This window comes from Carcharhinus amblyrhynchos, chromosome 3 (genome assembly GCF_965287045.1).
Source record: "Carcharhinus amblyrhynchos chromosome 3, sCarAmb.v2.hapA, whole genome shotgun sequence".
NCBI classification, from domain to species: domain Eukaryota; kingdom Metazoa; phylum Chordata; class Chondrichthyes; order Carcharhiniformes; family Carcharhinidae; genus Carcharhinus; species Carcharhinus amblyrhynchos.
Window position 1 is genome coordinate 132,596,983 of NC_137326.1, and position 13,785 is coordinate 132,610,767.

The 13,785-nt window shown below is 46.6% G+C and overlaps 1 protein-coding gene and 1 pseudogene across 1 annotated transcript in view; one reads left to right on the forward strand and one right to left on the reverse strand.

Moving 5' to 3' along the window:
• Window positions 1-13,785, forward strand: part of LOC145341136 (rho guanine nucleotide exchange factor 26-like) — a 188,639-nt gene that overhangs the window by 36,036 nt on the left and 138,818 nt on the right. The window contains exon 4 of the mRNA XM_080186023.1: window positions 531-697. Coding sequence (XP_080042149.1) covers window positions 531-697 — 167 coding nt within the window. The remainder of the gene's footprint in view (window positions 1-530; window positions 698-13,785) is intronic.
• On the reverse strand, window positions 4,185-6,055 carry LOC145341137 (importin subunit beta-1 pseudogene; annotated as a pseudogene).

Below are 13,785 nucleotides of genomic sequence, written 5' to 3' on the forward strand. Positions count from 1 at the left end.
TGGGTTTCCTTTGGGTGCTCTGATTTCTTCCCACAGTCTGAAAGACGTGATGGTTAAGTGCATTGGCCATGCTAAATTCTCCCTCTGTTTAAAGTTTATTTATTAGTGTCACAAGTAGGGTTACATTAACACTGAAGTTACTGTGAAAATCCACCCCGAAAAATGTACCCAAACAGGCGGCTGAGTGGAGTGACCAGGGGATTTTCACGGTAAGTTCATTGCAGTGTTAATGTAAGCCTTACTTGTAACATTATTGAATAAACTAAACTAAACTGAACTTCAGTGTAATATTGAGTGTTTGCTGCATTGTTGGATGCGCTGCCTTTTGGGATGAGATTTTTAACTGAAGCCCCTCAATGTAAAACACTAGAACGTAAACTGAAAGCATAAACTTAAAACTTGAGCTTGCAGCGTAGTGGGAGTGGCTACATTTTATCAAGTACTTCATTGGTCATGAAGCACTTTGGGGACATGCTAAAGTGCTGTGGAAATGCAAGTCTTTCTATTTATAAAAGGTTTATTACTTGCAGAGAATGCAGTTCTGTATCAGAACTACAAAGAGAAGGGTCTGACGCTGAATAATGGCGACTCCGATGATGAGACGGATCCGAGTGTGCAGGCGGAGGAGCAGAAGTCAGACGATAGAATCATCGTCCAGTTCAAACCAATAAGATCCTCATGGAGCCAGCTCTCGGTGGTAAGAGATCTTTTGAGTTTAACCAGTGATGTATCAGAGTTTGTGTGCTGTCTCTGAGAATTGACGCAGTCATGCACACTTGTCCATGACTCTGTTACTCCAGACATGGCCACTGTCTAACGCTACTCCCATTAGTCTTCCACATCGTTCCCTGCAGGAAGTGGAGCACATCCACTGCCCCGTGACCTAACTCGCATCGAGTCTCGTTCACCCATAGGGTGGGATTTTCCGGCCATGCTCACCCCAAGGCTGGAAAATCCTGCAAATGGTCCATATCCCGCCCTCTGAGATTCCCGTGGTGAGCAGGATGGGAAATTTCCGCCCATAATCTCTTCCTCGCCAATGTAAATTAGCTCGTGGCCTTGTGATGTTTCCAATCTCTTTACAGCCTCACCCTTCCCGTCTCTGTAATCTCTTTCAGCTCCGCGTCCCTCTGTGATTCCTGCATTCTACCAGTTCGGGCCTTTTCCACGCCCCAGTTGTCATGGTTTGTTGCTGGCTGTGTCTTCCACTGCCTAGGCCCAAGGCTCTAAATTTCCATCATCTCGGGCAGTTGAGGGTGGCAGTTAAATGCCAGCATAGCCAAAGATGCCACATGAAAGAATAAAAAGAGGTCCCCAGTTCTCCACTCCTTTCCCCTCCTTTAGCGTGCCCTTTCAAACCTAACAGGACCTTCTAACCAACACCTTGTCCACCCTGTCCTAATGTCTCCCTTTGTGAGGGGAGTGGAACTATCTAAATATTATAGCATGAGCAAAAGGAATCTATGAACACCAGTATGTTTAACGACACTCCAACGACCCTCAAAAAGCTCAACCCCATCCAGGACAAAGCAACTCACTTGATTGGCACCCTAATCCACAAACGTTCACTCCACCCCACTCCGATGCACAGTAGCAGCAGTGTGTACCGTCTACAACTCACACAACAGGAACTCACCAAGGCTGCGCACACAGCATCTTCCAAACACACAACCGCTACCATCCAGAATGGCAAGGACACATGGAAACGTCAACACCAGGGTCAGGTGTGGCCCCTCCAGCCGTACCTGACCCTAGCTTGGGAATATATCACCGTTCCTTCACTGTTGCTGGGTCAAAATGCTGGAAATCCCTCCCGTCATCAGGGGACTTCAGCGGTTCAAGAAGGCAGCTCATCACCTTCTCAAGGGCAATTGGGAATGGACAATAAATGCCAGTGACATCTGCATGTCATGAATAAATTAAAAAATAACTGCAGTGGCTTAGTGTGCGTATGGGCTTTAGAAAGTGCACTGGAATGTCCCCCTTAAACCCTTCCACCTCTCCTTTTTAAATAATTTCTTTAAAACCTACCCCTTTGACCAACTCTTTTTGACCATCTGTTCTGATATCATAAGAACATAAGAACATAAGAACATAAGAACATAAGAAATAGGAGCAGGAGTAGGCCATCTGGCCCTTCGAGCCTGCCCCGCCATTCAATAAGATCATGGCTGATCTGTCGTGGCTCAGTTCCACTTTCCCGCCCTCTCCCCATAACCCTTAATCCCCTCTCTTATCAAAAACCCATCAACCCGCTTCTTAAAAATATTTAGCGAGGCAGCCTCCACCACTTCAACGGGCAGAGAATTCCAGAGATTCACCACCCTTTGAGTGAAGAAGCTCCTCCTCAACTCCGTTCTGAACCGCCCCCCCTTTATCTTGAGGCTGTGCCCCCTAGTCCTACTGTCTTTTTTGAGCGGGAAGAGTCTTTCCACCTCTATCCTATCCATCCCATTCATCATCTTATACGTCTCAATGAGATCTCCCCTCATTCTTCTAAACTTCCCGTGTGACTCAGTGTCAAAACATTGGATAACCATCCTGTGAAAAGCTTTAGGATGTTTCTCTCTGTTAAAGGCAGGATAATAACACAATTTGTTATTTTTGTTGTTTCTGGAGGCCACTGGTGTAATTAGTCTGTTAGAATTGTTTGTGCTGAATTGACTATTTTTAGTTCAATTGCTGCGAAGCTACGGCAAATTTTTCTTGATTCTTTCTTGTGGCAAGGTCAGCATTTATTGCCCATTTTGTTTTGCCCTTGGTTTCCCTGCCTCTGGGCTAGAAGAGGAAAGAGAGGACTTGCACCATCTCATTAGCGTTTGTCCAGCAGCAAGTGCGATCATAGCTACAGAATAAAGGGAAGGCCTCGCAATCTTGGGCTATCTCAATACGCAAATGCCAATGAAGTGTACTTTCGAAGTGTAGTCACTGTGGTAACACGGGAGCCACACCAACCAACTTATTCAAAGCAAACCATAACAAGCAGCGATGAGACGGAAATGCTTGATGTATGAGGAGCGTTTAAGACTCTGGATCTGTACTCAATGGTGTTTAGAAGGATGAGGGGGGAACTTACAGAATACTGAAAGGCCTAGATAGGTTGGACGTGGAGCGGATGTGTCCATTTGTAGGAGAGAATATGACACAAGGGCACAGCCTGAGTGAAAGGACGGCCCTTTAGAACTGAGGTGTGGAGGAATTTCTTCAGCCAGTGGTGAGTCTGTGGAATTCATTGCCACAGAAGGCTGTGGAGGCCAGGTCACTGAGTGTATCTAAGACAGATAGATTCTTGAATGGTAAGGGGATTGTTGTAGATAAAAGGACACCTCTGAGAATGTTAGTGAGTCAAAGTACAGTAGTTTTATTACAAAAGCTTTTGGGAGAGACCTGGCACCTAACAGCGGTTTACCAGGCTTCTCACTGAACACAAATAAGTGCGGGTATTTATACATCATGGTTCCCAGCAGCAGTCATGATGCAAACTCTGGTATCAGTCAGGACCCACAACGCTTCTGAATCCAGTTACGATGCAGCCTCTGGCTTCAGCCAGGACCCACAGTTCATCTGGCAGCTTCAGTCACGATGCAGTCATCGGCACAGTCACGATCCACAGCTTTTCCGGTGGCTTTGACAGCTTCTTCATTGAAGTAACTTGTGTGGTCGTGGCTTCCCAGCAGGAGTCCTGCTGTCAAATAGCCATTATCGCACTCTATCATCTGCAGCTGTTTAACTATGTTTCACTAGTTCAAACAGGTAAGGTTTGCAATGTCTGTAAAATAACATTCACATTTAACTATCTGTCCTTGTGGAAATGAAAGTTAAAAATTGAAAGACATGAACAAGTAAGGAAAACATGAATAAATAATTTATATTGATGCCAGGAGGAGTATAAGCTTGAGGAGATCAGCCATGAGGAAGGATTATAGAACATAGAACACTACAGCACAAACAGGCCCTTCGGCCCACGAGTTGCGCCGATCACATCAACACCTACCAACCTACAGACCTATCTATAACCCTCAATCTCATTAAACCCCATATACTCATCCAGAAGTCTTTTAAAAGACCCCAGCGAGTTCGCCTCCACCACCACTGATGGCCTGAATTTAGGAGGTATGGAAAAAACACCTAAACACACCATTTATCTATCTATCCCAGCGTTCTTGTAAAACACAACACATCGTTATTTTTCAAAGCAAATGGCAGTAACACTGCTAAAAATAGGCCACCTTTCATTAAAGGTCTATACAAAATTTGTTGCATTTTAGAGAAACTATATGGATACTTTCAAAAATAGTTGGAATAGGTTAAATGGCATGTTGCTTGATCTGATTCAATGGTTTAAAATACAGCCAATGCAAGCTATTTAAAAAGGGGATACCATCTCCTTAAACTAGGCTGAAGACTAACTAAAGCTTCGCACAAGGAAGCTCTGAACATTCATCAGTGTTTCCCAATAAGAGCAACTCTCATTCAATTCTTTTGTGCTGCTTCAGTAGATTCAACTCTTTAATGCAAATGCTAACCATTTAAGTAAATTGTAATGTATCTGAAGTAGAGAAAGTGTATGCCTTCTCACTCTCGCACACTCATCCCTGACCAAGAACCTCAACCTCATTATTCATGCACGAATTTCCACGTAGTACGATTACATCAGCCAGGCTGAGGATCCAATTTTCCTCCCAGCAGCAATGTCCATAATCCTTTTGAATTTATTTTCTTAAAACGCTCCCGCTGTTTGACAGAAGGGGATTTCTTTTCGTTCTTGTTGCAGGTTATGTTGGCCTCTTTTGTTTCGGCATTCAGTCCAAGATACTGCTGGATCAGGTGGTGTGATGCAAACCTCACTCACTCATTCTCACATTCTCAAACATTCAACATCCTTGCACACTCCTCACTTCTGTTCCAAAGATTTGAGAATGCCAGTGGGGCCTCAGGTGTCTTCCTTATCCCAATGCTGTCAGAAATCAAGCTTGATTTTTCAGTTTTCGAAGTTCTTTAGTTGCCCATGTAGCCAAAGTTTTAGTTTTGTTCGTTTTTGATCGTCTTCCTTCAGTCAATAATTCATGAATCATAGGTCTGGCTTCGACTAATTTCAGTACATCCTTGCCAAATGCTGTACACAAATCTCCTATCAGTCCAGCAGCACAGGCTACTACCCCATCTGTATGATCCTCATCTCGTGCAATGTGATCAATAAAGGAGAGAATGAATTCTACCCTTGGTTGCACCAACATCACATCAGGATGCACATTCTCTTGGTCACCCTTCAGACCCTGAATGATGCCAGTGTACGCCTCCAGACAGCCTTCTCTCAGTTCATTCAGGTAATCCACCATATCGTAATCTGTTTTGTCTACTTGAGCCTGTGAAGCTTGTTGAAGAGTATCCAGAACAATATCTAGATACTTCTTAAATTCTCCGGCAATAGCAAGGGCGATATCCCCAAACACAGACAGAATCTGTGGCTTAACAGACCGGTGGACATTTTCATTCCCCAGATTCTCCAGCAAGAGTTGCATCATTTCGTCACAGAAAGGTAGCATATTGGATTGCAGCGCTCTGCACAGGTCACCAACTAGGCCCACTGCTGCAAGACACACCTGATATTCTGCATAATTCTTCAGTCCAATTCCTAGGTACGGTTTGAATGCATCCATGTACTTCAAAAACTCTGAACCTAGTACTTCAACTAGAGTGCTGACAGCCATGAGGGCATCTTCCTGCACACCACCAGAACCAGCAGTGCTTTGGAACATTCTTAGCAATGATGCCATCACCACATCTGAAATTTGCAGTGCATCCTGGTGCTGGACCTTCCGCAGTACATTCTGTAAAGTAGCACACAACAGAGATTGAAGATCATTGTATTGAATTCTGTCCGAGGTACTTTGAATATGAGACTCCATTTGTAATACTTGCTGGAGCCTTTCCATGATAACCAGAGTTGTTTTCTGCACTGCAGGGTAGCAGTCTTTGGCACTGTTCTTGACTATTTCCATCAATGCCTCACATGCAGCGCTCCTCAAGTTATTCTGATGCCCATCAGGTCGGTCAGTAGTTTCTAATAGTTTTTGAACTATTAATTCAAACAATGATTATGTTTGTGATGTATGATAGGTACAAATTCATTAAATTCATTAACCCTCCTTACTTCAGGGATCAAAGGATGTGGGAGATTGTGTTTGAGAAACATATCAGCATTGATCGAATGACGGAGCAGACACGATGGGCCGAATGGTCTAATTCTGCTCTGATATCTATGGCCTTATTAATCTGGTTTTGCAATTGAGGACTACATATTGGTCAGGCCCTGCTCATCTTCGAAATTGTGCCATGGAATCCTTTACCGGATGTAAGACTGGGATCTCACTTTAATATCTCAAACGTCTGATGGCAGTAGGGAAAAATCTATTCTTGAGTCGGTTGGTAGATGACCTCAGACTTTTGCATCTTTTTCCCAAAGAAAGAAGGTGGAAGAGAGAATGTCCGGGGTGCGTGGGGTCCTTAACTATGCTGGCTGCTTTGCCGAGGCAGCGGGAAGTGTAGACAGAGTCAATGGATGGGAGGCTGGTTTGCGTAGTGGAATGTGCTTTGCTCACGACACTTTGTAGTTTATACCAAGCTGTGATACAACCAGGAAGAATGCTTTCTCTGGTGCATCTGTAAAAGTTGGTGAGAGTCGTAGCTGACGTGCCGAATTTCATTTGCCTTCTGATAAAATAGAGGCGTTGGCGGGCATTCTTAACTATAGCAATGGCACTGGGGGGACCAGGCCAGGTTGTTGGTGATTAGGACACCTAGAAACTTGCAGCTCTTGACCATTTCTACTTTGTCCCCATTGATATAGACAGGGATATGTCTTCCACTACTCTCCTGAAATTGACAGCTATCTGGTACATTTTGTTGACATTGAGGGAGAGGTTATTGTTGCCGCACCAGTTCATCAGATTCCCTATTTCATTCCTGTACTCTGCCTCGTCATTGTTTGAGATCCAACCCATTACGGTGGTGTCATCAGCAAACTTGAAAAGCGAATTGGAGGGGAGTTTGGCCGCACAGTCTAAGGAGTATAGTTTGGGGGGGGGGGAGCTGAGAACGCAGCCTTGTGGGGCACCGGTGTTGAGGATGATCGTTGTTGCCTATCCTTACTGATTGTGGTCTGTGAGTTAGGAAGTTCAGGATCCAGTAGTTGTATTTGTCTTGGCTGTTTGTCAGGCTGCCTTATGTTAGCGGGCATTAAGGTCGCCACGGCAACATAGAGGGGACGAGTAGCGAGGAACCATGGCGAAAGTGGAGCAGTGTCAACCGAGAGCTGGCTGATGCCGGAGGGGCTTGTACGAATTCAAGACGCTTACAAAGCTTGTTAATCAGGAGCCTGTGTAAATGCCAGAAAGAGTAGTTTCCGATAGCGCAGTGGATGCAAACAGTTTACAAAGCAGCTATAAAATGCTAATGGGATGTTACAATGAACAACCGCTCCGATATCGGTGCTCCTTCTCCCTCAGAGCAGGCTAGTGAGTTGGAGAACAAGCAGCAAAGCGAGATCAGGGTGAGCTTTTTGACATTTGTGTGATCTGGCAGGCAACTTGAAGGTTGAACGTTTCTGCTGCACCATTTCTGAGAGAGAGAAAATGAAAAATGAAACAGTCCGGAGGATGGAGCCGGTGCGTTTGGGACTCTGCGTGCTAATGTGAACTGGAATTTGGAGAGCGAGAGCGAGCGAGAGAAAGAGAGAGAGAGAGAGAGAGAGCAAGGAGGAGAGGGAACATGTGAAAGAGAGACTAGACAGCTGGCCCCTCTGTACTCATGCATTTTCTAAGCGCTGTCTAGTTCCCTTGATAGATAGACCCACTGACAGTTCTGAGGCTGCTCAAGATGAAGGCAGCAAAGAAGGTAATGGTTTTAATGATTCTGTGTTTCTGCTGAGTGTGCTGCTGTTGGTCAGGGCAGGGATGTAAATGTGTGTGGGATGGGGTGGGGAGGGTGGGGTATGATCCTTCAGTCACCTTCTTTGATTTAAACAGAGCAGTGGGGTGGTGGGGGGGGGGGTGGTGGGATGGTGGTGGGGTGGGGGGGGGGGTGGTGGGTTAGTGGGGGGGGGAGTTGCGGGGGCCTCCGCGCCTGCACTAATCTGTATCAGTAACCGGAGCGTCTCTGGAGCTGTTCAATGGGGACGCTCCCAAGGAGTTTCAGCTGCCGTCCCGGAAGATGTTGTGCCGTCGGGTGCAGTCCAGATGGGAGCAGTGTCCGGATTTCAGGCGCATCGCTTCTGTGTTCGGCAAGGGGAAAAGGGGGTCTTCCGAGTTGCTCTTTCTCATTTGCTAGAGGGGGGGTTGTGCTGGGGAGGGGAGGTGGGTGGGGAGTAGACGGACAGATTGGATGGTGGGGGGGGTGGGAGCTGGGGGGTGGAGTGGATGGAAAGGTCGGGAGCTGGATGCGGTGGAGGGGGGGGGGACGGGGCCAATTGGCAGGGGTGGATTGTGGGCAGGGTTGATTGGGCAGGGGTGGATGGGGGTGGCGGGGGGGGGGGGGCGTGGGTGGATGGGGAGGTGGGGTGGATTGTGGGGTGAGGGTGAGGGAGGAGCAGAGTGGGTGCAGGAGGGGGGGGTTGGATGGATCGCAGTGGATGGTGGGGTAATGATAGAAAAGAAACGTCAGCAGCGGGTGATCATTTCAGTGCCGCTCGTGGGATCTTGCTGTGCGAAAATGGCTGCCGCCTTTATCTTTGTGGCAGGAGCGATGGCGTTTGAAAGCAATGCATTGTTCGTGAAGTACTTTGGGATTGAATTGTAAAAGCAGACGGAGTTACAGGTGTTAAATAAGTGTCTATTTTACTGTTTCTGGTGTCATCTTCCAAAGAGCCCTTTTATCTCGAGTATCTCCCTGATGGGGCCAAGTCAGAGCTGAGGGGGGCCTCATTATAAAGATGCAATTCCCGTTCATGCTTTATTCCTGGATAATCTAACGCCTCACCACACGCTTGATGCCATTTAGAAAGCTGCGGCAAACCTTTCTGTGTCACCCCCTGCCCCTGCCCCCAACCCCAACCCCAACCCTAACCCCAACCACAACCCCAACCCCAACCCCAACCCTAACCCTAAAGGTTGGGACAGAAAATCATTATTCCACATGAGTTTACCGCTTTGCTTTGGTCTTGTGTTTCCCTGGAATCCAATAGCTCCGTGTCCCTGCATTCCTCTGTGTTCCAGTGGGCAGTTCAGTCTGTTGGGAAGAGAGAACAGCCCAGAATATTCCATCAAAGTGGCACATGCCAGGTGTGCCACAGTCATGGCATATTAATGTGAGCTCAGTGGTGGCACTGCTGTTATCAACTTAGGTGATGAAGATTTGGGTTCATGGATGTCCTTTTGCGTGCTACGAAATCATAGAATCCCTACAATGCAGAAGGAGACCATTCAGCCCATCAAGTCTTTCTTATGTTCTTATGTTCTTAAGTCTGCACCGACCCCAACCCCACCCACACCCTATTCCTCTAAACCCACATATTAACCCTGCTAATCCCCCTGACACCAAGGGGCAATTTATCACGGCCAATCAACTTGACCCACACATCTTTGGATGCAGACAGGAGCAGAATGTGCAAACTCCACACAGTGATGCAAGGCTGGAATTGAACCCAGGTCCCTGGCGCTGTGAGGCAGCAGTGCTAACCGCTGTGCCACCGTGCTGCCCCTGGAACTGGAGACATCAGTTGCAAGGTTGCATTCCATCTAGATGTATTTCTTGCATTGTCGGTTATTGCGTTGAAGCTGAGTTTCTCTGTTTGGGTTCTATATTGAAATGCCTTATACACGTAGCCAGACCTCATTCCCAGACAATCTGCATGGTATAATGTTTACAAATTTGCATGGTGGCACAGCACATTTTTGTATCTCTCCCCTCGCACCTTAAACCTATACCCTCTAGTTTTAGACTCCCTTACCTTTGGGAAAAGATGTTGACTATCTACCTTCTCTATGCACCTCATTATTTTATAGACCACCATAAGTTCATCCCTAATCCTCCTCCTATGCTCCAGAGAAAAACATCCCAGTCTATTCAGCCTCTCCTTATAACTCAAACCATCAAGTCCCGATGGCATCCTGGTAAATCTTTTCTGCGCGCTTTCTAGTTTAATAATATTCTTTCCATAGTAGGGTGACCAGAACTGGACACAGTATTCCAAGTGTGACCTTACCAATGTCTTGCATAGCTTCAACAAGATATGTCAACTCCTGTAAGTCCTCAATGTCCCAAGATTTGTAGGTTAGGAGGATGAAAGTTTTTTTTTAAGTTTATTTATTAGTCACAAGTAAGGCTTACGTTAACACTGCAATGAAGTTACTGTGAAATTTCCCAGTCGCCACAGTCCAGGTCAACACATCTAACCAGCACACCTTTCAGAAATTGGGAGGACACCAGAGCACCCGGAGGGGACCTACGCAGACACGGGGAGAACATGCAGACTACACACAGACAGTGACCCAAGCCAAGAATCGAACCTGGGTCTGTGGTACTGTAAAGCAGCAGTGCTAACCACTGTGCCACCATGCAGTGAGGTAAACATGGGGGGGTTATGGGGATAGGGCCTGGATGAGATGCTCTGTCGGGGAGTCGGTGCAACTTCAATGGGCCGAGCAGCCTCCCTCCTCACGGTCAGGATTCTCCGATTTCTGGCTCATCGGTTCCCACCGATAACAATTCTAGCGCCTCCAACAAAGCAGGACTTTCCTCAACATTACACCAGAATGTTCTGGGGTGTTATCTGTCCAAGCCCTCGAGTGCGGAATGAATTGATTTGGAATGTTGGATCTTGCTGTGCACAAATTAGCTGCTGAGTCTGTCTGTTTATGAATGCTGGCTGCAGTTCGAAAACATCCCAAGGGGGAATGGAGGAAAAGGAGGAGAATGGATCTGCCATGTGGCTACAGCTGTGATCTTGTCAAATGGTGGAACAGGCTCAAGGAGCTAAATGTCCAACAAGTGTCAGTGCATTTATCACACTTGGGAACTCCTGAAGGTGCGATGGATGTACCAATTGAACCAAAGACAACTATTCCTTTCTAAAACAAAATTGGGCACAGGTCTCCCATTGCAATGGGAAGGCGATGGCCTAGTGGTATTATCATTAGATTATTAATCCAGACACTCAGCTAATGTTATGGGGGCCTGGGTTCGAATCCCATCACGGCAGATGGTGGAATTTGAATTCAATTTAAAATACCTGGAATTAAGAGTCTACTGATGATCATGAAATCATTGTCAATTGCCACAAAAGCCCATCTGGTTCACTAATATCCTTTAGGAAAGGAAATCTGCCGTCCTTACCTGGTCTGGCCTACATGTGACTCCAGAGCCGTAGCAATATGGTTGACTCTCAACTCTCAGGCAACTAGGGATAGGCAATAAATGCTGGCCAATAGTGACATCCATGTCCCACGACTGAATTAAAAAAAGGATGTGGTCCAGTCATTAAGCAGGTACAGGAGCAGAAACAAGCACAGTCAATAGGTCCAGATCAAGATTGACTAAGTGGGTTGTCCGACCCAACTGTCTGCCCCTCTATTGCGGCTCCATTGCCTGGTGTCCCTGAAGAGGGTGGCATGCAGTGCCTGTCAGCACCGTTGAGGCCTCTCATACCCAGTGGGCACCACAGGGACTGGGGTGCCTTATCGTCCTCCATAATCACATTTTGGTTCAATGCTTTCGGTTTCATTTGGTTTCTCTTTGGTGCAGTATCCCTTTAAGGGACTGCCCCTTTAATTAGGCCCTCAGTTCGTTTGATTTAGTTAGATTGGTTAAAGTTTTATTTCAGAATAAGGAGTGAAGAAGCTAGAGGGTTTGCTTAAAGAAATTTGTGAAGGTGGCAGGGTGAGTTGGTGAGGCTGCAAAAAATTATAAGGAATTTTTAGCTTTATTGATGTGAATTAATGTATGTTAAGAAAGCAAATACATGGTGGTGAGCATTTATAGAGCATACATTAGACCTCATCTTGAGCATTGTGCCAATTCCAGATAATGAATTAACAAAACAAAGCAAGGGCAGCACAGTGGTACAGTGATTAGCGCTGCTGCCTCACAGCGCCAGGGACCTGGGTTCGATTCCGGCCTTGGGTCACTGTCAGTGCAGAGTTCGCACTTTCTCCCTGTGTCTGTGCGGGTTTCTCTGGGTGCACCAGTTTCGTCCCACAGTCCAAAGATATGCAGGAGTTGATTGGCCATGCTAAATTAATCCTGAGCACCCCTGGCATAATGATTTAGCACTGCTGCCTCACAGCGCCAGGGATCCAGGTTTGATTCTTGACTTGGGTCACCGTCTGTGCGGAGTTTGCATGTTCTCCCCGTGTCTGCGTGGGTTTCCTCTGAGTGCTCCGGTTTCCTCCCACAATCTGAAAGGCAAGCTGGTTAGGTGCATTGACCATGCTAAGTTCTCCCTCAGTGTACCCAAACAGGCGCCAGAGTGTGACGAATAGGGGATTTTCCCAGTAACTTCGTTGCAGTGTTAATGTAAGCCTACTTGTCACACCAATAAATAAACTTAAACATCATGAGATGTGTAGGTTAGGGGAATTAGCAGGGTAAATACACATGGGGATATGGTGACAGGGCCTGAGGAAGATGCTCTGCCAGAGCCAGTATGGACTAGATGGGCCGAATGGCTTCCTTCTGTACGACAGGGATCCTATGAAAATACTGTGGGTGCTGGAAAGCTGAGAGAAAATGTTGGATTAACTCAATAGAGAGCATCTGTTTTGATACGGTCACACAGACCGGAAACGTTAACCCTGATTCTCTCTCCACAGATGCTGCCACACTTGCTGAGTCGATCCAGCATTTTCAGTTTTTATTAAAGAAAGGAATATTTGCACTGATATAGCGCCTTTCATGTCAACCCAGAGCATTTTACATTCAATTGACAAAAGATCCAAAGGGTAGATAAGGAGATTCTTTTTTACACAGTGTGCTGTTATGGTCTAGAATAGATTGACTGGAAGGAGATTCGGAGCAGGTTGATGAAGGAATTTGATAAAGTATTTATAAATAGTGAGGTATGGGGAGAGAGCAGAGGAAGTGGGACTATTTTGGAGCTTACAAACAGCTGGCCCAAGTACAGTGGGTCAGATGGCCTTGTACGATTCTCTGATGGGACGGCACCGTGGCACAGTGGTTAGCGCTGCTGCCTCACAGCACCAGGGCCCCGGGTTCGACTACCGGTTTGGATCACTGTCTGTGTGGAGTTTGCACGTTCTCCCCGTGGGTTTCCTCCGGGTGCTCCGGTTTCCTCCCACCGTCCACAGGCATGCAGGTTAGTGGATTAGTCAATGCTAAATTGCCCCTTTGTATCAGGGGGATTAGCTGGGGTAAATGCATAGGGTTATGGGGATAGGGCCTGGGTGTGATTGAGGTCGAATGGCCTTCTGCCCTGTAGGAAATGTATGACTATCCCTCATCCCAGCTGTGGAATGTGTCAGACACTGGCAGATCGCTCTTGAAATGCTGCAATAACGTAAAAGGACAATGAATGCAGACCGAAATCTACTTAGAATGAGCAGGATTCTAAAACAGTTGTAAGAACGTCCAGCCTTCAGATAGAAGACTCCATCCATCAGTGTCACTGCTGGTGTTGACCATGCTGTAACAGTTGCTCGAGTGCATACTGATAGTTGCTTTGCTGTTTACAGCTGCAGTGTGTTACAGATTAGGAACATTCCAGACATACTTCTTAATCAGGCCATTGGGACTGCCTCAGATTCTCCGGGGTGGATGTAACACTCGAGCCTC